The sequence below is a fragment of the Lepidothrix coronata genome, unplaced genomic scaffold (assembly GCF_001604755.1).
Source record: "Lepidothrix coronata isolate B3197 unplaced genomic scaffold, Lepidothrix_coronata-1.0 Scaffold5, whole genome shotgun sequence".
NCBI classification, from domain to species: domain Eukaryota; kingdom Metazoa; phylum Chordata; class Aves; order Passeriformes; family Pipridae; genus Lepidothrix; species Lepidothrix coronata.
The window spans coordinates 8,756,025-8,783,827 of NW_016690185.1; the positions used below are offsets into that span (position 1 = coordinate 8,756,025).

The following is a 27,803-nucleotide window of genomic DNA, read 5'->3' on the forward strand; positions in this document are numbered from 1 at the left end:
GTGAATAGTAGGATACAGACCTGTGTGCTGGGAAAAAAAATAAAATCATTTTTACTTAAACTGCTAAGTATATGTGACAGTACAGGCTCTGTCAGTATTCCTTTGGATGTATTCCCATGCTTCTACCATAGGAGGTAGTAGTACTTGACATCCACAGGTGCTCAGATAAGCCAAATACTCATTCACGAAAGGCACCTAACTAGTTCACTGTGCCGCTGTGACACCAGGTACTCCCGATTGCTCAGGTGGGGAGCGTAACCTGCCGGTGCCCCGGGGCTCCTTGCTCCCCCTCTGGAGAAGTCCCAAGTGCCTTCCGTCAGCGGGGGCAGCCGTGACCCGAGGCATTACGCGGGGGAGATGGCGAACAACTGTGCAGCTGAGGAAGCCGGGTGCTGGCCCTTTGGAGCTGAGGGGCTGGCCCAGGACGAGGGGCTGGGCTGCGGCAGAGGGACGCCGGGACGAGGGTTGCCCTCGGGCTGCCGCGGGACGAGCGGGGACGCCGCAGGTGAGCGGCGGTGGCAGCGCCCGCGCGTGCCCGGGAGGTGGCGCCGCCCGGCCCCGGCTGTGGCGCGGGGGCGGGGGCTGGGGCGGCAGCGCGGCCCGGGCCCGGCTGTCAGCGCCGCCGGAGCCGGGGGTGCGCGGGGCGACAGCGCTCCTCGCCCTGCCATGGAGCCGCAGGCACGAGGTGAGTCTCGTCTGGACAGAGCCCCTCGGGGCGGCGCGGGGCTCACGGACCTTCCGCTACCGGCGGCTGCCGCTCCCCCCTCGGGAAGGGCCAAGCCCGCGCGGGGGCAGCGGGAGTTCGGGGCGGGGATGCCCGGCACGGCAGGGAGAGCCCGAGGGAAGGCACGGCCCGGGCGGCGAGAGGAGCGCGGTGCCCATGAGCGGTACCGTGGGAGGCTCCCGTCACCACACCGGTGGTGGCGGCCCCGGGCTCGGCCGGGGAGCGCGGCACGGCCCGGCCCGGCTCGGCCAGGATGCGTCCTCCGTCCCGTCCTCCATGCCGACCCGGGCTTCCCCTGGCTTTCCTTATGGTTGGGGTGGTGGTGGCCGCTTTCTCCTCCTGCTGGCTTTAGGCATTTCACGGTCAGTTAGCTGGCAGGCAACTCCGGGTTAAGTTAGTCCCTTAAGGGTTTGGGGCTTCCTGGGTTTGAAGTAATTTTGTGTGTCCTGCCGTGTCCTGCCTGGCTGTCCGTCCCTCCTCGGGAAGCTATCCCCCCGTCAGGCTCCAGCCGCTGCCTCTCGGGGCTGGTCGGGACGGTGCGAGCCCGAGCAGCATCGCCGTCCTCGTCCTGGGAGCTCTCGGCGTGCGAGAGGCGCCTCCAGCAGCAGGGACCCTGGGACCGAGAGCTGCTTAAAATTGGATCCGCTGAAGTATTTCTTCAGCTTTCCAAACACGGCATTCCGTTCGTTTAAGGTGAACGTTTTCTATTGCAACAGTTAGGGCTAACATACATACATACATGACTTTACACTCTCGGTAAAGTTAATTGACCTCCAAAGAACAAACTTTTCATGTGAGCTATAAATGATGTTTGGGTCAACCTAAGGTATTTAGCATACACAGGTCTTGCTCATCTTTATAATCTTGCTTCTGTTTTCTAAAGAACCTCATGGTTTCACCACACGTCTGGAAGTCATCGGTACTAAGCAGGTGGTACAAATGTTTCTTCAAAAGCAGAGTGTTTAGAAAACATTTTATGTCATCTATAAAACAGGGAAATGAAGTAAGAGGGAGACATATGCTCATTGAAACTAACTGAAAAAATAGGCTTCCAGAATAGTTAAAAACTGCCTTAAACAAATACACTTGAGAGACAACTCTTGCCTGCAAATACGGTTGTACACAAAGGAATATAGCGGGAAATTTGAGTTCATGATGCTTGTGAAAGAGAAGGTGTTTCCAGCAAGTGTGGTGTATGTGCTGTCCTAATGGATACATGGCTGAAGCTGCTTGGCAAAATAAATAGGTCTGTGGCTCAGTTCACAGGGTTTTTAAAAGTCACTATTAAGATTACAGAATAAGACTGTTATTTAAACTAAATTCTGAATACATCTGTACAGCTACTATGATGGGAGCTCCTGTTCTTTAAACATTAACTTCATAGGATAAGGAATTTGATCATTTCTTGTTTTGTGGAACTGATGGAAAACAGTATCAGATTCTAATTAGCTAGATAGTGGCATATGTAGATGTGATTTTTTTACCTTCTCTGATTAGCAAGATCAGTAAATAGGTTCTTAGTGCATGTTAAAAATTCAGGTCAGTAAATGTGCTTTGCTAGTGTATATTTGGGTCAGCAACTCTGTGACTTCCACAGGTCTTGAATAAGTTCTTCTAGATGAATATAAAAGCATTTCAAATTGCTTCATCTTACCTATACTCAATTTTAAGTCACTTTTTTCTTCTGTTTCTCACTTGTGTGTTTTATTTCTACAGTTTCTCAGAAGTCTCCCATTACTAAAACAAAAAATAAAATATTGCTTTGATAAACAAGTAGTACAAGCTAAGATTTTTGTGCTAGATACTTGCATGCCAGCAAACCTTTGTTCCAAAATACCCCCTTCCTTCTAGGCTTGAGTAAGTGCATGCTACTGCAGGTATGGAGCCTTGCTGGCAAAAAGAATTTAACCTGCATGTGTCTAGTGCTGTCGAATTCAATTAAGTACATCTAAGCACTGGCCAGAAATCTGAATTTTTCAAACCCACTGTGCAATTTCCAGAGCACAGTTATAGGAGTTTACTAACAAAACAATAGCAATTTGCTTGGAAAAAAGTTCCACTTCAAATATCTGCTTAAACAGCAGGAGAAACCTGTATATGTTTGAAAGAGTTTATGGATTGCCTCTAAAAAACTTTCAGATGCCTACAGAGAAATGAATCCTGAATGGTTTGTTCCAGTGTGCTCTGCTGGGAGATTGCATTCCAACTGAAAAGACAAAGTAAAAGCTATGCATTTAAAAGTGGTGTTGAATTCATGTTTAACAATTTAAAGATTTTATTCAGAAGGACTTTTCTACATAAATATGTTGTTTGTGCCATTTTGTATTGTCTTTAAGGGAGGCTGTGCCTGAGTAGAGCAATTTCATGTTCAAGAAACACACACGTGCAAGAATAAAATGTACATTTCTTCAGAACAGGAAAATCATTTCTGTCAGAATTTTTATATAGCAGCATGAATCAAACTTATAAATCTTAATGCAACTCTGGAGAAAAGTATTACGAGTGACTGTATCAAGGTACTGGGTAGAGGTCACAGCTAAACATCGGGAGTTTCTGTGTGGTTCAAGGCATAACGTAAAAGCTGTCCATGCCCCAAAGACTGTGAAAGTTAAGGCTTTGATATTTACTTAAAAGTAGTAGAGAGATTTCATGGACTGAAACGGAATTACTGTTATCCTTAAGCGTATTGAATATGTCTTGCAACATTCATGCAAATTAACTAGATGAGGCAGTCAACCAGACAGAGTAATAGTAGTTAAAGTTAAAATTATTTTCTAAAAAATAACCAGATGTTCCATGTAAGCAAATTCATATGTATAATAAAAATAATAAATTTCCCTTTACAGACAATGTGTCTTTAAGTCTCTGGGTGCTCTTCTCTTTGATTACTTTTTCTTCTTAATGGTCCTAGAGCTAGCTGGTCCAGGAACACACCAGCTATATTTATGCTAGGTGCTAAAAATTCCATAAAAGCATATTTGTTTTCCTTCAAATGGCTGTCAGTAATTTTTCATGTGAAAAGTTTGGAAGTCTGAAGAACAGTGTTTCTCTCAAAGAGAGGAAAATCAGTACAGTGTATTTGCCTCTCATCATACTTGTTCTACTCCAAGTCCAGATTAACTGACTATCCTGCGTAGTCCTGCCTTCTAGTTTAAAACTGTGAATGTCCTGTAATAATGGCAGTACAATGGATGTCTTAATCTATGTGACTTTTTAACACTGGAGCTTTGCTCATAAAACATCTCTCTCCTTTTGCAATTATTCTCCCTTTCTTTATGTATCCAGATATAATCATACTTTCTTTCTCTGTTGTATCCTTTCTTGATTCTTACTCTGACAAAGCTTTGGCGTGCAGCTTTCTGCTCCCTTTTTCCTACCCAGGTAGCTCAACCAACTTCTTGCACTTCAGGCCTCCAAAAGGGTTTTTGAGGCATCTCCCTGTCCTAGCAATTCTTACAGCTGTTCATGACAGGTGTTCTGCATCCTCAGCTAGTTGTGCATTGTAGCTTGCTGTGTATGCACTCATCTGTTGGGTATTGTGGTGAGAGCTGTGGTTAGTTCAGGTGATAGATGACTCCTCGTGGATGCCTTTAGCACCTCGCTTCTTCCCTCTGCTGTGTGCAGCTGACATGCTCCTTCTGCGATCCTCAAGCTAGCTGCATTTGGCATGAGAGGTTACAGAGAGGCAGCATCGTGGCATATGCAATTTGACTGGAATTTATGATCAGAGGAATATCATTAGAAGTCACAGCATTAGCCCAGTAGTCCTCTCCCTGCCACAGTGGCGCCTGCCACTTCACAGTCAGGTGGTCTGAGGTCTCCGTGGTGGGAGGTACTGCTGAGGAATGTGTGAGGAATGCTGTGAAATGGTGTACAAATGGCAAAATGGCATTGGCATCTTGGGCAGCTTTCTCTCTCCTTCTCTCTTTGCTAGCTACTCATGTGGTTACTAATACATATAGGAATCTGGATAGAGGGTCAGCCTCACAGTGGGAAGGTGGGGATAAGGAACACATGGTGATGTTGCTGCAGCAGCAGCAGTGCTGTGGCTATCACACCAAGGCAGTCCTGTGTTATGCTGGAGAGGGCAGCATCTTCCCTAACCTTGTGTTTGAGGTTGGTGGCTTTACCAAGGAGCACTGACTGTTTTGTTCTTTGTTCACGTTTCCCCTAAGGACAGAGTAAAACTGGTGGTTTGGAGCTGATTTAGTATAATTATTTTATGAGAAAAAAAGCGCCTGGCTGCACATGATTCTTGAGGCACCAGGATTCACTCTAGTTATCAAGGGATTTGTGTTGTCTCCATACTGCCTTCTTGAGCTCACCATGACCCTGCTATGGAAAGCAGGAGGTAAGACTTCACAGAAGGTCAGGAGGATATTGGTGTAATTGAACCACCTAGTGATAACCTACTTATTTCACTGCATGATGGAAGTTTCAGCTGCTGTGTTAATAAGACCACATGAAGAGGAGGTCAAGTGAAAAAGGTAGGGTTGTAATATTTGATAGGATTCTTAAATATTTAACAAGAGCGCACAAAGCTCAAAATAATTGCTCTTTCATGCTTTTTGTACTACAAGGAGAGAAAATACATGAGTGGAATGAGTTATTTGGTGTATATCAGATTTTAAGCAAGTAAGTGCTTCTCTTTTACTCTTTGAACCTGTGCTGCTTTCAGCTTTATGACACTTGTCACAGGATGAAATTCAGTTTGCTGAGGCTGAGAAAATTTCAGTGGTTTCATGTTACACCTGAGAACTGAGAATAGAATACTGGTGGGATTTGAAAAAGATATATAAAAGAAATACCTTCTCTAAAATCTAGGACCAATGTTTTGAGGCTTTGTAACTTTGCCAGTTTCCTAACCATGAAGATATAAAATGTAGAACATGTTAAAACAAACACATCAAACCCTAAAACATGTTTTTAAATTCTTGCTCTATTTTTTCTCCTGTATCTTTTTATTTTCACAGGACTGCTGCTATGAGTCCTACTGTGAGGCAGCACAAGTATAATCTGATTCTGTTGTCAGTGGTGTAAAGTGCAGTAGTGGAAAGATGAGTTTCTTGATGCTGTCCTGACATGCCTTGATGACTAGTACAGTACAGAAATGCATGGAACTTTTGAGATACTTTGCTTAGGCTGCGTGCTGCTTGAAGGAAGTGGCACAAGCTTGGCAGGAGATTGCAGAGGTGTTGAAGGATGTTCTGTGTGGCCATATTTAGAAATTTATGTATCATTTAGTATCTTATATTAGTGTAATCCTAGAATTTGAGTTTAGAAAGACTGTAGTCTGCCTTTGATTCAGAATGTGTTTTAAGGGTTAAATTAAATCTTTCTTTCTAATTAGAAAATACCTCTTGGGGTAGTAGATAAATATGAGATCTGAGCAGGGTAGTTTTATCTGATTGTATTTATATCTCGTAGAAATGCACAGTTGCAATGCCAAACTTTATATATATAGTATGCTCTAGTCCTATCACTGCTCTCTAAACTGTGCCTTTTGGCTGCTGCATTCTCTAAACTCATCATGTATGAGAAATCGTGAAAGGGGACTGACAAATGTGGATTCTACTATCAGATGTCACACTGACCTTCTCCAAAACCCTAGGCGTACTAGTTGATTCATTTGATTCTCTAGGACAGAGGTAATGTTGCTTAGCCATATTTGAGATCCATGGATCAAAATCATAATATCTAACTAGCCTATCATCATTACACTTCTGCATCTATGGTGTGGTTAAGAGCTGCAGGTGAATAATTGGAAAAGACACATTTAGGAAGTGTTTGTATTGTACTTTAGCAGTAATTCTCCATTTTCTTTCTCTTGTACTGCCTCTTATTCCCTCTTTCACTTTGTACGAAGAAATAGATGGGTAGCAGGGAGGATCTTGTTGCAAATGTTCTTTTCTGAAAGTGTATAACAAGTGCAAGAATGCTTAGGAACTATGTAGTCAGGGATCCATTTCTTGGGTAATTTTTACATCTTTTGCATTTCTAATCACGGAAGGAGAATCCAGGATGCTCAGAGAAGTAGGTAGGGGGTATAAAAACAGAACAAGGTCTAATGCCTTATGTCATTTCCAGAAATGGAAGGCAAAGCTGTGCCTTGAGCAGTGAGTTCCTTCTAAAGCAAGGAGGCCTGTTGGGAAAAATGCTTACTTTTGGGGGGTTTTTGTTGGTCTTCTGGGGTTTGTTTTTTGTAAAGTTGTCCTGTTACCATTTACTTTAGCCTGCACTTATCCTTGCTGCCCACCAAGAACCTATTCAGTAAAGTGTTTTAACTTAATGAAACTACTTAAAATGTGTAATGGAAAGCAGTCACTTTTCAGCTTTGCTGTTCTAAAGGCAAAATTAGATTTTTAATGTTTTTGTTGTTAAAAGTACTTTAAATTCTATTATCTTACAACTTATTTCTCAAATGCAAAAGTTTAGCATTTCGTATAACACGGGAACTAGGGCTCTAGTGGTACTTTAGGCAGAGAGAGATATAAAGTTACACTCTGAAAACACTTTTGATATTCATGCAAGCATGAAGTGCCTATAGATACAGTGTTGGTTTTCCCAGTAAAAAATGTTTATGTAGCAGGCAGCACAGTGCTTTCCTGCTGAAAGGGCTACTTTTGTTTGTTGATCAATGAAGTTGTTAGGACCAGATCCTGCTCAAGCTATTTCTCCCTCTGTTTTGAACCTTTCTTTGTGTTTTATTTTCTTTCCATTTATGCAGTTGATTTCTGTCTGAGTTTTACTTTAGTTTGTGAAACACCTTCCTCTTTAGCCATCTAAATGCATAAGTTGTCTCTCTTCAGCACCTGTGCCACACTTTAAAGTTGTATTTAATAATTGCCTAATAAATAAAGTTACTAATTTATAAATTGTAAGTAAAGTATGGAAAGCATAATTTAAAACTATGTATGGTATGAATTTAAAAGACTGTATTATTTATGTTCTGTAAATATTTATAAATGGGAGCTGAAGGGAGCTGATGCTTTCCATGTTTTCTTCTTCAGTAGAAAGTTAGATTTTTCTGTGTTCACCTATTTGTTCAAGTGTTCTGTTTTTACCAGTTTCCTCACTAGGAAATTGCCTTGTCACCTCGGTGGGACTAAGGTGGTGCAGGTTTGTGGTTACGACCAGGTTTCTCATAACCTTCTTAAAGTTTTAAAATACTTTTGCATAGCTTCCTTGGAATAACTGTTTTCATTGTGCTTCAGGTGGATTTAGTAGTAACTTGTCAAGCTGATGTTGGCTCAGGCATTTTAGGTGCTTAACTAATTCCTCTTTCTATGTTTCTCACTTTAATTAAAATGTTCTTAACTGCACTGAGTAGATCACAGATAGGTCACGCTAAGAAATGCTGGCAGATTTTTAGAGGAGGTTGTGATGTGAATGTGTCTAGTTAGAATATCTTCTGAAGGCCTCGGATACTTTTTCTGCTGGGCTGGTGCATGCTAAATTTTCATTAAAAAGTGATCTGAGATAGTTGTATTTAAACACATCCAGATTTTTCTTAGAGACAAGTAAAATGTATGTACATTACAGAGTCAGAGGGGCAATTATGCCAAGAACAGAAGATTATCTTCTGCTCAAAGTATTTTAGGTAGATGGCAGCTATTAACTTGTTGTTGTGGGAGGAAGGAATCAAAGTCATAATCAGAGAGAATGATGTTTGTCATGTAATTAAACTATCTAACCAGCTGTGCTCTATTATGTGCAGATGAAGAACCAGTGAAGCCCTGTGGTCTTGCAATAGTAAATCCTTCAGTCATGTTGTGTACCAGGTGGTGCCGCAGCTTTGATAGCAAAGAAAAGATGACAGTGAAGAAGGAACAATTACTGGAATAACCTTACTGATTAAAAAAAAAAAAAAAAGGGCTGCTGAATAATGTCATTCATATAAACTGAATCACAATACAGGCTTGAGGACTTACATGGGGTCTTTGCAGAGATAAATAACAGATATTGGCAGGAAACTGGAAGTCAGATATTACAGGCAGAGGAAAAATATGTGTTCTCTTGGTTTTAAATTGCTTCAAAAAACAGAGAAGCATAGATAGTGAGCAATATTGATGAAGCCTGCAGTAAGCATAAGGAATTAGAGTATGTAATGATAATAGCTTGTACTCATTTGGGAGAGGTTCAAAGATGGGAACCAGGTTTACAGCTAGATTCAGAATTAGAAGGCTTCTCAGTTGTGTCCAGTTCTGCACAGAAATATGGAGCGTGAACATGACCTGAAAAGGGAACAGCAGTATTCTGGTCATAGTTATGTGCTGTGTATGGGAATCAAGGACAGGGAAGGGTCAGAAGAGAGTAAGTTTTAACAATTAAGTTGAATGGGGATGAAGATGTGAATGGAAGTTATTAGCAGACATGCAAGCACTGGAATACTGGTTTATTTCAGAAAAGTACATTTTTTTATGTCCATCCTGCAACAAGTTCCTCATAAAAATCTTCTTACTTAAGGTAATAGAAGAGTGAAGAGAAGACAAAGACTGTCTTGTGCTCTCCATCTAGACCGTTCTAAGGTACTGAAGTTAAAATAGGCATGATTCCAGACTCGGTGATCTGTAAAGATAGGTTAGAGGTTTGAATGATGTTCTTGCCACTGAGTGTGGTCTAATGCAACCTCAGGGGTGTAGCAACTCATGCCTTGTGCTTAACTAAACCTCTTGCCTCTCTTACCCATTGGCCTGTGCCCAAAGCAGCTGTTGGAGAAGCTACCGTCTTTGGTTCAGGGCTCATCTTCCCAGTGATCTTCAAGGAAAAAACCATAAAATCTGCCTGTGGCAGCTGCCATTTTCTGCTGGTATTTGAGGATGATTCAGGAACCTCAAATATTGAGACTGTATGGTGTGTCTGGAAGTGCCAGTCTCTGTCTCCTGCTCTGATAAATAGCCTCCCTTCCTGCAGTATGGTCATCTGTGTCACTTGGGCTGGCTGCATGGGGCATGCCTCTGTCTTCAGACCCTGCCCGACAGAAGGAAAGCCTGTTTCTATAGGAAATTCACAGATACCCGAGGCCTAAACCCCAGATGCCCCCACTCACAACCTCACTAAGCAGACACATTTCCTTGTAATGGCATTCTGCTAAACACTGAGTTGGCAAAGCCAAAAAGTTAATGATGCCAAAAACTCTGAAGGCCTTAACATGAAGCTTAACATTAGGAGCAGAATAATAAGTGCTTCATTTCACAGCTCAGTATGCTGGCAAAAAAACTTGTGAGAAAAACAGATGAAACTTGGAATTGGGCAGGCCCAGATAGATGGTGCTATTCTGAATGAGAAGTGTTTTGTGTGGCCTCTGTGCAGAGAATTAGTGTCACACTAACTCCAAGTTCCAGGTTTGTCAGAGCGAGACTGCCTGGACGTGAGACAGTGCATTTCCAGGAATCGAGGTGGCACACAAGTGAGCTGGTTTTCAATGTATTTGTAGTATTTGCTTTAAAAAATAAAAATTTGTTTTATCTTGAATATAGGGCCTGTGCAACAGAGTACATGACCATTGTGTCTGTTAAAATGGATTGTTTTCAAATAATTTTCATATAAATAAGCTTTATTTTTATTGGTTTTAAATAGGAATACAATTGTGTTGGAGATAGATGCATCCAAGAGTAGGTCAAGTTTATTTAGGGAAGACTAGAGGAAGTCCACACTGTCAGATGACCCCCATTAGGCAGGCAAAAGTGCATTGGTGCAAAGTAGCTGGTCTTTAATTATGAAGGGATTAAGGGGTGAAGCAGGTGGTGCTTAAAAAATGGGACAGCGGGAGGGAGGAAGGGAGGTGGATGTGACACACAAGACGTGTCTGATCTGAGGAGCGTGTTGATTCACTGCCTTTTCTTGGTGGCCATGAGCTATTATGTAATCTAACATTAAAAATTAAGAAAAACTGAGAAAAGTAATTGTGTCTTTCTCCTAACTTAGTGAGTGATTTCAGCTCTGGGGCCCCCAACTTAAGAAGGACTTGGAGGCCTACGGAGATAATGAGAGAGCTGGACCACTTTTCCTATGAAGACAGATTGACAAAGTTGGGTTTGTTCAGCCTGGAGAAGAGAAGGCTCCAGGGAGACCTGAGAGCACCTTCCAGTACCTAAAGGGGACCTACAAGAGAGCTGGAGAATTTTTCACCAGGGCATGTAGTAGTAATGGCCTTAAGGTAAGGCCAAGGGGTAATGGCCTTAAAGAGGGTAAGTTTAAATAAGATATTTAGAAGAAATTCTTTACAGTGAGGGTGGTGAGACACTGGAACAAGGCCAGAGAAGCTGTGGATGCCCCATTCCTGGAAGTGTTCGAGGCCAGGTTGGATGGGGCTTCAGGCAACTTGGTCTAATGAAAGGTGTCTGGAAAGCAGTGCCACGGAAAGGGACCTGGTGGTCCTGATCAATGACAAGTTGAATATGAGTCAGCAGTGCCCTGGCAGCCAGAAGGGCCAACCGTGTCTGGGGGGGCATCAGGCAAAGCATCGCCAACTGGTTGAGGGAGGGGATTGTCCCACTCTGCTCTGCACTGGTGAGGCCTCACCTTCAATATTGTGACAGTTTTGGGCACCTCAATAAAAGAAAGATATTAAGCTCTTATAGAGCATCCAAAGGAGGGCAATGAAGATGGGGAAGTGCCTTGAGGGGAAGCCGTATGAGGAGCAGCTGAAACCACTTGATCTGTTCAGCCTGGAGAAGAGGAGACTGAGGGGAGATCTCATTGCAGTGTACAACTTCCTCGTGAGGGGAAGAAGAGGGACAGACATTGATCTCTTCTCTGTGGTGACCAGTGACAGGACCCAAGGGAATGGCCTGAAGTTGGGTCAGGAGAGGTTTAGGTTGGATATTAGTAAAAGGTTCTTCAGCCAGAGGCTGGTTGGGCACTGGAACCGGCTCCCCAGGGAAGTCATCACAGCACCAAACCTGACAGAGTTCAGGAAGCATTGGATGATATTCTTGGGCACATGGTGTGACTCTTCAAGATGGTCCGGTGCAGGGCTAAGAATTGGACTTGATGATCATTGTGTGTGGGTCCCTTCCAACTCAGCATATTCTGTGACTGTGTCCCTGCCTATGGCAGGGGGGGTGGAACTAGATGATCTTTAAGGTCGTTTCCAACCCAGATCATTCTATGATTTATTGTTGTTAATTTATAATTATGCTGCCTACAAAGCTTAGTCACAGATCATGGACGTTTTGTGCCAAACAGTATGCAAAAAAGCAGTCCCAGTCCTTTAAAACTGTGATCTTTACTCTCCCACTGTGAGAGATTGAGCAGATTTAGGGGAAAGATAATTTTTCCCTTCTCTCTCAGCATTCCTAGATGTGTACTTTAGTAAATGTAACTATGCCGAGATAATCTATATTAAAGCAGCAATGAATTTGAGCCTGAAGGGAATAAAGAATCTGTCATGTACCCAGTTATAATTGTTTCCTGTGTATTTTCCCTAGTATGTTTACAGGACCAAAAGTGACACATCTGCCTTAGATGTTGAGATTCCTGAATTGGGGTGTGGGGAAAGCAAGCAACCTGCTGACTGCATTAAGATTTTGCTCATTTTTAAATCAGACTTTTAAAGGTATTGTTAGTTATGTGTTTTGAGATCTAAAGGATACAAATTATAACTACTTGAAGAATTTATTTTTTAATTAAAAATATAAATTTATCACTTCTTGCAGTACAGATACATTGTTGGAAGTTAATTGAGGAGGCTTGTGAGCTTAACTATACTGCAGCTAGATTGCTATCTAATTATATTCTTTTGCACTGGGCTTTAGAAAAGTACAGTAAACTGATCCGTTCTTAGAAGAGAAAGGTTATTAAATCCTGCATTTAAGTTGCAGTGATTTTGATTCAGTGAAGCAGATGAGGGTGAATTGATGAGCATGACATGAAGCGTGAGCTTAATTATACAATTGATGGGATTACAGTCACTTCTACCAGCAGAGGATGGGACCCCAGGTGTCTGTCTATTCTGAGATTAAAAAAATGTACCTTCATGTATTTTTAGTATGAAAGGGTGGATTTAAGAAATGTGACTGATGACTTCCACCTCTGACTGCCAGCATTTCCATATCATAGCTATCTTCCCCTACTTTGCTTTTTCTCTAGTCTGATTATATATACTTTATTCCTTCATTTGATTTATACAGTCTGTTACAGTTTCTAGAGTACCTTGTTTGCGGAGAATATGTCCCTTTTGTGACTCAGTGTCCTGCACTTTCTCATTCCCTATTATTCCATCGTGACTTTATCTTGTTTCTTTTTTTTTCTCCTTCCCTCTTCTACCTAAAGAAAGGAAAGAGAGGATAATCCTTCCGCTTGTAGCATCTTTTTCTTCCCATTGATATCACGGAAAGTTGTGCAGAATGATCAGTAGGAAGCACAGAAGGTGGTACAGTGCTGTCATTACTTTCAGTTTAACATAATACAAAGAGTCTTCTGCTGTCTTTAAACTGTTACATTTCACAACAAGTGCTTTGTTTTTCCATAGCTGCAGCCTGAAAATGTCACCCTTGTCTTGCCCAGGCAGGCAGGATTATTATTTTAAACAAAGAGAGCTTGCTATTGGATAAAATGCACAAGATCATCCCTTGCATTTTGGGACATTTCAGATAATTATATTTTTAGGAAGAACAGATCTCAGGTTGAAGTCTTAGGTTGAAGTAAGTGATATGTATTTTTTTTAGCATTACTGCTATTCTCATTTTTTTCCACTGCACTTCTCCTTACTAGTGTGTGTGGCTTCCTGGTGCAGCGGTCAAGCTGTCAATTCTGTTTTCTGCCAGTTATTTGTGTGTAGATTGTGTCTCTTTACTGGCATAGACTGTCAGCTGTGTCAATGGTTTCTGGTGGAAAAATAATATAGAGACGTCCTCAAGGTATGATTAATTTCTTCTTATTATACTAAAATGGAGAAAAGAATCAGCACAATACAGCTGTTTATCCAGGAGCTTCAAATAAAAGCATTCCTTTGTTTGGAAACCTGCCAGTCTATCTCATAGGTATGGATGCATTTATTATTGCTTGGTTTTGCAGGCGTTAAGAGATGGAAGGGAAAACCTTAGTAAAGTCTGTAATAAGCTACTCCAGGATGACTGGGAACACATTCTGAGATTTTAGACTACATCCTAGAGCTCTTGAACACCCAAAAGCTGTACTCCTTTCCTCCCCTTAATACCGCCCCAAACCCAGGGCCTGTTGGAGAGAGGAAATGAAGACACTTGCCCATCCATCTCTCCCTTCCAAGGAGCATACTCAGAGAAAAAAGATTGAGCCCTCATGGTTTCAAAAAGTAGAATCTACAGTTTTCTTTACTGTTTACATTTTTAATCTACATGACCTGTGTGTCTTGAATTCTTGCCTCTCTGAACCAAGATGAATCCAGCCTCTTAAGTTTGTTTTCCAATCATAGCTTCAAAAACAACCTTCCTTACATTCTAAGTCCTTTAGGGAGAAGGCAGATTGTATGGTGATTGCTGGGCTCAAGCAGTTCAGACTTGTCCACAGATAGAACCAGACACAGAAGGGAAGATCTTCCTCCAGTAGTTTGTTTTCTAGGTGAATTAAATGAAAACATATTTTCCTATTTAGATCTTCCCATAGCTTTGTAGTGGAAAAAATGGTACTGGAAATCCTTGCAACTTCTGATAGTTTTTTCTGATCAATTTAGTTATTTAGTACTTGCTTCTGGTCCCCCTTTTCCCCCCTTAATCTCTATATCTGTCATTAAGACTACATTATAAAGAAGATCAAAGACACTAATGCAGTGTCTGGACAGTTCCTTTGTTCTACTTATCATTTCATCCCTTTGAAGACTTAATTGCAATTTAAATTTGTAAACAAGAGTTTTCCAATTTTAAAGAAGAAACTCTAATGACATGGCAAAAGAGGCTGTAACAAGTCGTTTTGCTTACTGGAAAGGTTATATAATTAGAACTTGTTTTCTCACTATTTGATATGAATGCCAGATAACAAGGTAGGCATTCTATTTTTAATTAGTTGGGAAACAAAAAAAATAGAGCAGTAAAAGGGCTTCAATTCTTAAGTATTTATTTAGAATAAAGGATCACCTATATATATATATTTCAAATGAATGTCAGAAAATGTACACAAATGGAAATTGATGTTCTTGACTTTATATTTGCTGCCATTATGGTTAATTTGATAGACATCACTGCATACAGTGTGAGCTTTTCTTTTTTTTGGTCGGGTTTTCTGGGTTTTTTGGTGTGTTTTTTTTTTAAACAGTCAACATACAAGAATTAGTCTGATACATAACAATCTAGAACAAGGGCCTGAGATTAATACAGAGAAAATACATAAAAAGCACTAATTAAAACATCTTTACCTTTAGATACCTGCCTTGGGTTTTATTATTGTATTATCTTGTTATTTAAAATTTTATTAAATATTTTATGTAAATAAAATATTGTAAATAAAATACTTTATCAAACATTTTATTAAATAAAATATGTAAATTTCTTAAATTTTATTAAATAACTTTTAAATTTTATGAAATAGTTACAGATCCTCTTATTGGAGGATCCACTTATCCTCTATCATCATGGCTAGGCTTCGCAAACGAAGATTTGGGAAGGGCTCTACCTATGTTTATTACAAGCATGTTGGTGGCTAAAAAGGCCAATACGAGATAGGCATGACCGGTTGCAAAAGGCACAGCAGAAAGACTCCTTAGGTGTCTAAGGCACGATTCTTTCTGCATTGTCTTTTCTCCTCGAGGGTGATCCTGCGTGCGTTCTCAAAAGCATCAGCAGCGTTATAGATGGCGTGTCTCCAGGCCTCCCGACTGGAGGCCAGAGTAGACCAGTTATGTTGATCAATATGGCCAAGGCTGAGATGTTGTTTCAGGGAGTCCTTTTATCTCCTTTTGGGGGCTCCTCTCTTGTGGCAACCGGTGGCAAGTTCACCATAAAGGAAGATCTTATGGAGGCTAGAAACAAGGCATGATTGTTAGTATTTCTGGGTAAGTGGGTAAGAGGAGCGGGGAGTGCAATTTCAGTGCAAATCCTTCATGAGGAAGCACACATATACTAGTCAGGAAAAGAGGGTGCATTGGGAGCCCTACACTGACCTTTCAGGTTTTTTATTCTCTTTTTTTTTCTTCTGCTATCAAAGATTTTATGTTAATCTTGGAAATGACTCTGCTACTTGTGCGACTCCCCTCTGAGAGTGACCAAATCTTCCTGGCTCCTAACTAGTACCTATGCATCTTTCGGCAAAAAAACTATCTTTCCCAGATTAAGTACCTGTGTGTGGTCAAGTTACATATCTGGGCAGGAGACGAAAATGTCTCAGTCTCCTTTGACTGAGAGGAGATCTCAGTGTAGTCTACAACCTCCTCATGAGGAAGTGGAGGGGCAGGCACTGAACTCTTCTCTGTGGTGACCAGTGACAGGACCCGAGGAAATGGCCTGAAGCTGTGTCAGGGGAGGTTTAGGTTGGATATTAGAAAAAGGTTCTTCACCCGGAGGGTGGTTGGGGACTGAAACAGGCTCCCCAGGGAAGTAGTTCCAGCACCAAGGCTGCCAGAGTTCACAAAGTGCTTGGACAATCCTCTCAGACACATGGTGACTCTTGGGGTTGTCCTGTGCAGGGCCAGGAGTTGGACTTCAATAACCTGTATGGGTCCCTTCCAGCTCAGGATATTCTGTGGTTCTCTTCTATGCCCACTCAGGATTTTGAGACTGTACAAGAGCAGTACTTGTAGGTGGACTTATATGACATCCCTTCAAGTGTGCTGTAGGATGCTAGGCTGCTTAGTGGTCACCTGCCCTTAAAGGCTGGCTCTGTCATCATTAGGGAGTCACAGAACTTCCCTCAGTCCGAGACTAAAGTGTGCAAGAAGACAGTAGAGAGAGAAACCAGTGACTACTAGGAATGTTCTACTGGCTGTGCAATGTAGCACAGTGCAGAGATACCCACAAATTCTGAGCAATAGGTATACCTGTGATCTAAAGCAGCAGTCCTGACTCAAGGCTCCAGAGCAGTTATCAGCATGCCTGAGCTGATGAGATGTGTAGCTTGCAGTGACTAACTGGCAGAGAGCGAGTTCATACTGTTGTAGTCCAAGTTTGAGCTTGTAGATGCTGATCTCTGTGATGCTCCATTTTAAATATAATGTCCTAATTGTAACAGCTCTGCTTATTGTTGCTGCTTTAGCGATGCCTTTAACTATGCAGAACTTTCATTTAGCAGGATTAAAGCTTCTTTACGTAGTGATCTGGGGAGTATCAGATATCTTGCAGTTCTAAAAATACTGTGAGTCTCAGTGCAATGAAGTCATTAAACTTAATATCAAGTGGGAATCCTAGCAGAGTAGGTTCTTTTGGTGTTTACAAATTTAGACTTAGAAAACCTAGATTATGTGCAGGTAAAACTGTTTTAGCTCCTTGCACATAAAAAGAGTTGGTAATTTGGCAGTAATGTTTCTGACCAGGCGTGTATGTGTCGCTTCTTGCAGAAAACTAATTTAGCCATTGGGAAACGTTTCACTCTGAAATTTTAGTCTCCCTGTATTTTATCATCAGGAGTGTTAACTGAAAGTTAATAAGTAATAAATATTTTCCCTGATCCTGTAAGTTAGCAGAAAGAATGATTTAAATTAATTTTATAGCTTCCCCATACTTTCAGTAAGCCATTGGGAAAACAGAGCCTTGAAATGTTACCTGACCAGATTTGCAACTTCCCAACAATATTATTTTAATAAGCAGCTAATGATCATTTGAATACTATGATTTAAGATAGCAAATTTAAAGGAAAACGTGGAGATCAGTGAATGGAAATTGAGATGTACTGTAAAATCTATCATATTCCAGTGCTGCAGGAAAGATTTACCTTGAGCATCTGATCAAAATGCCATTCTGTATTTTAGTTCCTGTGAGAAGTTACAGATTATTTATATATGTATATACATTATGATATTTACATTTATATATGTAAATACATTATGACTATAAGTAGATATATGTTTATCTATAGAGTTATATACTATGTAGATATATTTAATTCCAGGTTTACTGGAAATCAGTTAAGTTCCTTCTACCCCAAAGGAAGAAGCATGAAACTGAAAAGAAAAGCTCTGTTACCTTCTCAGCTCCAGGAACTGTTTGTATAAACGGAATGTCTGTTCATGCACATGAATTAATGTCTGCCTTGCTAAAGTGCAGATTTCTTTTTTCCTCTATAAAGTAAATAATTTTTGGAATTGAATGTACATGCAGTATTATCTTAAAATTCTGGCTTTTAGATACCTAAATCTGGCCTGCTTGTGTTGTGTAGAAAAATTTTTTGATTTTAGGACTTAACTCTAACCATTTAGCTGAATCAACTCATCCGTTTTTGTGTTTTCATAAATAGTTAGATTAAGTATGTTTAACAAAATGTGTAGATAGATTAAACACACTCAATAGGATCCTAACTTGTTACTTGATTCTTAAAGAACTGCTCATGTGGTTAATTCAAGACAGATCAGCAATCACACTAAGCTCTTTTATTCTGTTATGTTTCTGTGCTTGCTGCATTTATAACCAATATCTGTAAGGTGTATTTCCTAGTCTGCCTGGTTGAAGGAACACTACAGGGAAGGTTGAGAGGACACAGAGTAGAAGGTGAGAGAATATTTTAGGGTCAACAGTACTTAGCAATAGGAGCTGTTTGGCTACCACAATCAGTACCAATTCTTATATATATTGTTGTGAATTTTGCTGCAAGTTTCTGTTATCCTTAGAGACTGAAAAACTAACAAATTTTCTATGAGTAGGAAAATGTTGATAGCTTAATTTCCTATGGTTTTGTGTCATGTGGTTGGCTGACTCCTTGAATCAAGTTAATGCTATAGCTCTTCCTGAGGCTGTGCTGAACTCCTCCTGGGCAAGGTGCTATATGAACCTCACAGAAGGTGGGCTTTCATGGAATGGATGCTGTGGTACCCAAAGTAAATTGTTTCCTGTTATTGTAAAACAGATTTTGTGAACGATCCTTTTTCCCTGTTTGGCTTCTCTGATACCTCATATAAGGATGAGCTTATTTAGCATCCACTCTGTCTGTGACATTACTTTAAATCTTCTTTACTAGCTGACTGTTTTCATTAAACTTGTTTTAAAAGACCTCCAACTCTTTGAAATCTAATACAGAACTCAGTGGTTATTAAAGGGGAACTAGAGACAGGCACATAAATTAAAAAAAAAAAATAGACTAAGAAGAATAAGATCTCAGGAACCTTGCCTGCATACTTTGCTGTGCAGTTGGTAGCAATTGTGGATGCTAAATTCTTTAGGATAGAAATCACAGGGACAGGTTTTATGTTTACATTCTCAGTAGATGGAAAGGGTTGGAGTCTCCTCTGCCTCAGGAAGCCTGCTGTGTTCCTAATGTTTTTTATTTCCCCTCTTTCCTAAGATGAAGACTAAGACAGGTAAATTAGAGAAGTGGTCTGTGAGGGTAGCCCAAGGCAATGGTGAAGATACCTTTTCAGAAATGACTGTCAGTTGCTCAAGTGGGGAAAAGAGACTGAAGAGTTCATATGACCTAGCACTAGAACTGAAGCACCCTACTTACGCTGCTAGTCCTGGCCCAGGACAGAAGTGGTCAGTCATAAGTGGTGCAAGAATATCAGAGACTGAGAACAGCTGGGAAGAACCGAGAGAATTGGTTGCTTGTGATAGGGTTCATGTGAGGAAGTTTTGGAACTGAGACTGACTTAAAGAAGTTTGTGACCCATAGTACGGTGGAGAGATGTTCAAATGTTCAGATGTTCAACTGTGAGGTGACTGAAGTGAAACCTTTGCACAGGGACAATGACCATTAGGGAAGACTCTGGTAGTGGCTTGAGCAAGAAAGTAGAGACTAAAGGATCAGATTAGATTTTGGAAGACTTAAACAAGAAGCAAAAGGTAAGAATTGGGACTGGCATTGCACTGCAGAGGATCATACAGAAGATTGACGTGCATGTGCTATTTTGGAATGGATTGTAATTTCAGTCCAGTCTTGAAGTTTAAACTTGACAGTTGGATCTAGTTAAATGTTATTCACAAACTAATGGTGTCCCTTGAGCATAGGTCTGCCTTCTTTTTAGCTCAAGGATCCGTTGCTCCAAGGTCACCTCATCTCACATCTACCCCAAGGCTTCCCTTAAGGGTTTTCAACCTTAACACTGTTGCCCCTGAGATTTTTCCCAGAGCTGCCCTGTACTGATGCTCCTCCATCCATGGAAAAAGAGACTGCTTTCAAGATTATGGGGACTAAGTTTAGCTTGATTTCCATAGCAACACTATTAATCCTCAAATACCAAACAACAATTGTGTTTGGAGATGGAGGAGTGTTAATAAAGGTGATTTGGGAGTATTCATACTGAATAAATGTGCTTTTCTTTTGTTGGGACTTCAGCAATCTAGGTTTTCCTGGCAAGCAGCTTTTTGGGTAATAGCTAAGATATCAACTGCTTCTATATGCTTTCATGTTTTTAAAAAGGTTTTGTGCTTAAGGGTGGTGATCTTTTTCTGCATATGGTGCCAGGCAGGGGTTCAGCACCTGTTTTGCTGCTCTTTTTCTTCCCACTCAGGGAAGGTTGTAATTAACAAGGCTGAGTTCACCCCATTGTGCTCTGCAGTGAGGTTGATGGTATGAATCAAATCAGTTCTGTTCTGTTAAACAGGAGGAAATCCAGGTACACTGGGAAATGACAGAAAGCTGGAGGGAGCTTAGGTTTTTGCATGAAAATGTAAAGTACTCAATTTCAACAGACTTACTGCTTGTAACCTCTGTTCCCTAATGCGAAAACTTAACTAAGTTGTATTCTGATTTCTGTGTAATAGAGTGTACAGGCTCCCGTGGACCTGGGAAAGAAATTATTCTCTTCCACAGTAAGCAGTATACAGGTGTTAGGAGTCAGCAGAGATGGCTGATTACCCCACTAAAGAACTGAAATAAAGGGAAAAGTGCTGTCCCAGATGTAGCCTGAAGGAGGTTTTTCTTCCACAACAGAAAAAGATCTAGAACTCTAAAACAAGTTCCAAAGGAACAAGAATGTATTCTGCTGTCTCATGGTTCATGTTGTTTTCTTTGCAGACCATAAAGAATGAGAGGCTCTTAGTGGCTCCTAGTGATTGGAACCCCAGCGATCTTCTCTTTACTGAATGACTGGGAGATAGGATATATTTTGTTTCATCTGTACATATTATACTAGGCAGGCCCAGGTCTTGGAAACATCTTTGTATGCACTTATCTTGCTTATTATACTTAGTGGTCTTGGACATGCAAAAGAAGAAAGTGACTGGAGGTTGAGTATATTTATCCACCCTTCACAAGTTTAGATTGAGCAATCAAGGTATGCTTCTCACTAACATTTACAAAATTCAAACAGTAGGTATGACATTTGCTTCTGCAAACTGTGTACATCTGTAAGGTTTCAAATTGCTGCAATCAGAGGTACTTTTAAAGTAAACTTTGCTCAGTGATATACTTTATTGTTCAGTGCACTATTGCTACTATTTACATCTATGATCCACATTAACCAGCTTTCTTATTTTGATGAAAAAGCTTTCTTTTTTTCTTCCATATTGTTAGAAGCAAGGAAATGCCTTATCATGGATTAGTGGGGTCCAAGGTGTTTGCTTTCTTGGAATTAGAGGTGCTTATACATATTAAATCGCTTTTGTGCAGACATTGTCATCTGACAGTTCCAATACCTTTTCAGAAGCAAAGAGAAACAGAATCCAGATGATCTGTAGCAGGAAAAGGTTGGGTTTTGGTTTTATTTTTTTTTTTCCTAGTGGGTGAATATTATAATGTTCTTAGCTTTTAGGGGAGGCCAGTACCGTAACTGGTATAATCAATAACTGAAATAATTAATAATGGTTGTCTTGACCTTTTAACTCTTTAAGGCCTGTTGGAAACCCATTCGTTGCATGAAGCAGATGAAGATGTGGTCGCTGACGTTGATTTCACCAATATGATTTCTGAAGAAGAAAAAGAAGAGTTAAAGATTGAGCTAGCCAAGGTAATGAATTTTAATTTGTGTGAGTGCTACTGTTTCTAGTTCTTTAAACTGGAAGATATTAATTATAGGATAAAATCATAAATGTATGCCCTTTCTTTTGGTAAAATTATTCTAGGCTACAATACTGTGAAGGAATTAATTTCCTTTTAGATTTTTTTTAGGGTTAAATATGTTCTACTTGATGGTTGTACAGAGAAAGTTAAATATACCTTACCATCTTAATAAAGACTTGTCTTTATTTAGAAACCTTCCTTGATAAAGAATGGAAGGTGTTTTTATTAGATCTGTGGTATTGTTGTTACAGTGGTTGTGCCACCTGATGGAAAAGATTCTTTTTTTTGTTTTCTTTGGCACTGATGTGTTTGGAGAGGGTTATATTTTCTTTCAGGAGTCTGGAACTCAGGACACTATGAAGAGGCTTAAAAATAATAACAAGGAGATAGAAGGAAAAAGGTGGGAACCATGTGGGTTTTTTATTATAAAGATTAAAGAAATTGTCTACAAGGGGAGGATGTGTTCAGTTTTAATTACTGCTGCTGAATACCACAGAAACAGAAGTGAAATTCAAAAATGGAAAATGAGAGAATGGGAAAAAGTGTGAGTTTACTTATTTGAGATACGAGTCAAATAACAGAAATTACAACTGTATGAAGGGGAAGAGTTGTTTTTGTCTTAATTGGAATATTAAATTAATATTAAGTTGTAATACTTAGTACTCTAAGAAGTCACATTCTTAACAATTTTCAAGTCATTCACCTTTAGTGCTGATAGGATTTTCTAGTGAAACAAAAGGCTGTTTTTTCACTTTAATATTTTATCAAGCCTTATAGTTTCTGTCACTAGTTATTTTTAAGTTCTTTGCTGATCCGGTCACATCTGTAAATAATCAGAAGGAAGCTGAAACTTTACATATTCAGTTCATCACATAAGTTAGAAGTTGGCCTATTCATTATCAAGATCAGAGGCAATGGGCACACACTGAAACACAGGAGGTTCCCCTTGAACATCAGGATACACATTTTTAACATGAATGTGATTGAGCAGTGATACAGATTGCCCTGAAATGTTGTACAGTCTCCATCCTTGAAGATACTCAAAAGCTGTCTGGGTGCAGTCCTCAGAAACATGCTCTAGGTAGTCCTGCTTGTGCAGGGGGCTTGAACCAGATATCCTTCAGTGGTCCCTTCCAACTTCAGTTCTTCTGTGATTCTCTTCTCTTTTCTGGTGAAAGGGACTTAATAGGCAGATGAAAAACAAGGAAGGAAAAAATTCAGTACTTCTTGCAGTCGTCTGAGAATGATATGCCTCTCATCACAATTAATCTGAAGAGTTTTTGGGTGTCCTTTCTGCCTACTGATTCCCATGGAAGCAGAGAGTTCTCAGTGGCTAATGCTAGAAATGCTTTAATTCATGTACTAAGAGAATGCCTTTTAAATGTTATGATCTTGACTGACCTAGGAATTATTTTTTTAATTGCTTGCAGCAGTTTACTGGCATACAACTTATGCCTAAAAAGAAAATAAAACTAAAAAATTATGATAAGGAAGGTTTGGAAAACTTGAATTTAGAGTGAACAAAGTCTAAACTTAAATAAGGCTTATGACTCTTAGAAAAGACTGTAAAAATATATGTATGACCTTGCCTTCTTCAGAAAAACCTCTAAGGGAATCGGCTAATGTTTCCTTTTGAAAAGCTGTTAGTGTTTACTTTCAAGCCCTTTCTGCTCCACCAGTGATAGTTTTGTTTTCTTCCATGTCTTTATGTGTTATGTAATACCAGTTTGAACCTATAGGAACAAACACCTTTCTTCTTATTGTTGTAAAATGTAGAAATCATCCTTAATTCTATCAGTAGTTGATCTACTGGGGAGCTGTTGTGAGCAGCTGTTGTGCATGTAGTTAAACAGAAAAAATATATTCCATCTGCTGTATCTGCTGTATGTATTCTTTGTCTTCTTCCTCTTCCTCCTTCCCTCTCCAACATTAGGAGAGGAACAAGCACCACTGGGTTTTTTTGACAGATTTTTTTGTATCCTCTATTCCTATTCCCCTGCTAGTAGTTTCTTTGTGCTGGAAGTTTCTCAGAGCATGGACTCATTCTGTTCTTGTATTTGTAGTCTGGCTAACACAGCAGGGCTCTGACTCTAAACAAGCCTTGGAATTCTTACAGTTGATCTAAAATGAGTAACTCTTACAGAAAATTTGAGCAGTCATTTGAATTTACAGAGGTCAGTTTGACTTTTCAGAATAATAGCAGAAAATTGTAGCCCAAAAACTTTACATAAGGCCAGAAGATTGTTAGCAGAACAGGTTTCTTTTCTCCCTTCCTCCCTTGCTGTGAGTAGCATGGTACAATGACTCTTGAGTCATGATGGGGGCTGAGATTGTGAGCTGAGACTTGCTCACTGCTGTCAGTTGTCCTTCCATTACACTTGTCAAAGTAGTCATTTACTCTTTTCTGTCTTCCCCCTCCCATACCTTCAGAAAAGGAGCTATCTGCTTTGATCTAGCTGATGCACAGGTTCTAAGTTCAGCATTGTGTGTTACTGCATGTTTGCTCCCAGTTTGAGGAAAGATGCTAATACGTTTTTTCTGCAAACTTATGCCTAAATTTATTTATGAGTGCCCCTGATGTGTCTGGGTGTTTTTCACCCAAGGGAAAGCTTATGTATTAACAGATTCTAAACCCAGAGGTGTAAAATTTGAGCTATATGATTTGTACATGTGCTGCTTTATTTCATCACTACCTTCCTCTCAACTTGTTTCTGTCCCCTATGCTGTACCCATACAGGTACTTGTGCATCACTCTGTAGTGGATCTGGTTAAAAGATCTTCTGTGATGGCTTTTACCTGATTCAGTCCACCGAGGAGGGCTGTGCGAACAGTCAGACAGGGCCACTACATATTTAGGTGATGTAGTAGTAGTGAAAAAAGATACTTAATCTAACATATTTAACCATGCTGGCTTCTGTTTTCTGTTGGGGCCCCTTAGTATTTTAATTGCTTACTGCCTTGGAAGCTTGTATTTCTATTGACTTAAGCCCTAGTTTCATAACAGACTCTGCATTTATATGAGAGGACTTTTAAAAAATGCCTAAGCAGGTGATGCCTGACTATCATGGGAGCTAGGTATGTAGCGTACTTAAATGTTTTTCAGTATCCTATTGTAAGTCCCTAAACTTTTCTACCTACTTCAAAGTCTTCAGTCACCAATATCTGAGCACTTGAGGGCGGTTTTGTATCTGTCATTATTTCAAAATTATGGAACTTGAGGAGGATTTTGTCAATTCAAAACTGATCACTGTATTAAAAAAAATTAAATTATTTTTCTTTAGTCAAAAATGTTATTCATACTTATGCCATTGAGCACATGGCTAATGCTTGCTTAGGGCTTTACAGCTTTAGATGTCTATTCAGTGGAACAGATGGAAAGTAATTTTATAGAAGCCCTCAAATGTTTATGTATCCAGGTGCCTAATGATCAGGCTAGTGCTAGCCCACATGGAAAGCATTAATGTTTAAGTACAAGTAAGCATACTGGTATTGGTTTAAGTTAAATGCTTCAGCAAAGTTACTCAGGCAGATGTGCACTAAGGGGTTTGCTGGGGGAAACAACTAAAGGGAGCTCTGAACTGCTGCCTGAGGAATGCTGACATTTGTGATTTCTTTCTGTAACCATTTAACCAGTTATCCTGTCAGAAGAGAGACTCTTGACAGCTGCCTCTTGACAGTGTTTCATTTGCAGGTTAGGAATATAATGGAGCATAAAGGACATGGGCAGGAATAAAGCAATTTGGATTGTTGTGTATTTTACAGGTGAAGTGTTGGCATCACAGGCATTGGTGAATACTGATATCTGCTTCACTCAGATCATGGTTTTGCTTTGTGTTCGTAGTCTTGCTGCTTAATTCCTGAGCTGCTTGAATAATTCAGGTAGCAGGTAGTGACAAAAGAGAAACTGACAGCTGAGGGATTCAAGGATGAGGGATTCAAGAACAATGAGTTTATAGCCGGTTTTACAGGGAAGCAGAGTGTGTAAAATAAAAATAATGCTGGTATTGGTGTTCTAAATATAGCCCTGGAGGTCAGCACTGTTTCAGCTGGTGCTTGCATCATTCCCTGCAGCCTATGGAGTTATATCACAGGGAGACTGTGGTTCCAGGGAACTTAGCATATGGTAATCAGATACACTGCCATATGTTATCCTATTAACATATGGAAGAAGGAACACATTTGGTAAGGGAATTTCTAAACCTGAAGTGAAAGGCAGCTGCTCTGGTGTCACTTGCCCTTGTTAGCTTCAGTGCCTCTGAGTGCTGCTTGTATAGATTGGATTGGGAAGCTTCCAGATGAGAAATGCAAACCTGTGCTTGCTTGCAGGAGTGTTGCCAAAGGGGCAGGATCCTGAGGCAGTGGCAGGATGTTTCTGCTGTCCCTCTTCTGGCCCTGTGTTCTGGTCCTTGCCTTGTTGAAACACTGGCTTTGTTTAAATGTTTCAAAAAAATGTCCACTGCAGGAAGAATTATATCCCCCTATTCGGGCTGGATGGCATCTTTACATCTTGAAAACGCACAGTTTGGTTAATGACTAAGACCTCTGAAAAGGTTAATCTGTGTCTTCTGAGTGCTTCTATGCTTTGGGTAGGACCTACTCACTCATGTTAACAGTCCATCTATAAACTTTTATGTTGCTATTTTGAAATATGTAGGGCCTAAAATACATAAGTAAAATTTACGTGACAAGGATTATAACATTTTATGATACTCTCAAGTCATGTTATCAGGCGATTTTTCTGGGTTTTTTAACCTGCTCCTGTGAGTTTGCGTCTGTTTTTTTCAGGACTGGAAGACTAAAAATCTGCAAATATGCATTCGAAGACAGATTTTTGCCTGAATTGTCTGGTCCTGCCCATTCCCATTTTACCAGTGAATGAGAAGCTGATGTTTGAGACTCCTAATGCCCTAAGGCAGATCTTGGTCAAGTCACTTCCTTACTGGACAGTTCTCTGTCTTATCAGATGCATGTGTATGATGGTGCACATAGATGAATAACACAATTTGAGACATAAATTTAATGTAGTGTCAGCCCTGTTCTGGGCATGCCTTTGTGATCGCCACAAGCACTTGACTCTGTCTCTGTAGTTACCTACAAAAAACACAAGTTTATGTGAGATTCATTTAACCTCCTAACATCATGTGTGTTTATCATTCTGTGGGAGCAGGCTAACACCTTTCTCCTCCCCATTTTTTTCTCTCAGCTAGAGGATGAAATTTCAACTTTGCGGCAAGTGCTAGCAGCCAAAGAGAAGCACCTGGTTGAAATTAAACAAAAGCTTGGCATAAGTCTGATGAATGAACTGAAGCAGAACTTTAGCAAAAGCTGGCATGATGTGCAGACAACTTCCGCGTGAGTACTGATCTTGATACTTACACATATGAACATACCATGTTCCTCTCAAACTTTTTGGGCTGAATTAATAGCAAGATTGGTAGAAAGAACCACCCACCTTTCATCAAGTGCTGTCTGAAAAGTCATTTGATATTTTTTTTCCTTTTCATTTGACAACTGAATTTGACACTTAAGGAGAAGCAAGAGTGAGCTGCTCCACAACTGAGCTGATCTGAGAGTTGACAGCAAGGCAGGCAGGGCAGTGACATCACCCATGAAGGAGCAATCCCACAGTATCTGAACAAAGAGAGCAGAGCAGGTCCAGTGACAGTAAAGAGGGTCAAGCCAAGAGTTCAGATCTACCATCTGTATTGATGAGCCAGGTCCAAGGTCAAGCCAGGGAGTCAAATCTATGAGTTCAAGATCGATGAGGTACCCAGCCAGATAAAGGCGTACCAGTAATATGACTTGGGCTTAAATGCAATCTCAGCTTTAGTGTAGCTCCAAAGTGAAGGGAAGATGTGCTTAACAAAACTTCTCCCAACTCTTTCTTTCATGGCACTTTGATCACAGTCTCACCCAAGGTTGCACAGTTGTGCAGTGTCAGAGGTAGCCTGCAGCCAGGCTCAGGGGAGTGGTGAGGGGAAGCATTTGCAGTGTCTCTTGGTGCATTCAAGGCACTAGCAGAGAC

The 27,803-nt window shown here is 40.4% G+C and overlaps 1 protein-coding gene across 5 annotated transcripts in view; it reads left to right on the forward strand.

Moving 5' to 3' along the window:
* The first annotated feature begins 408 nt into the window (after positions 1–408).
* The window catches only part of TPD52L1 (tumor protein D52-like 1), a 53,073-nt gene continuing 25,678 nt past the window's right edge, over positions 409–27,803 (forward strand). The window contains exons 1-3 of one of the 5 annotated variants that reach the window (XM_017830422.1): positions 409–505; positions 21,610–21,725; positions 26,982–27,130. In XM_017830422.1, the coding sequence (XP_017685911.1) occupies positions 21,678–21,725; positions 26,982–27,130 (197 nt within the window). In that variant the 5' untranslated portion in view covers positions 409–505; positions 21,610–21,677. Of the gene's footprint in view, positions 506–601; positions 686–5,054; positions 5,076–5,298; positions 5,360–21,609; positions 21,726–26,981; positions 27,131–27,803 lie in introns of those variants that run through there. The other 4 variants (XM_017830404.1, XM_017830399.1, XM_017830390.1 and 1 more) reach the window with 4 other exon arrangements.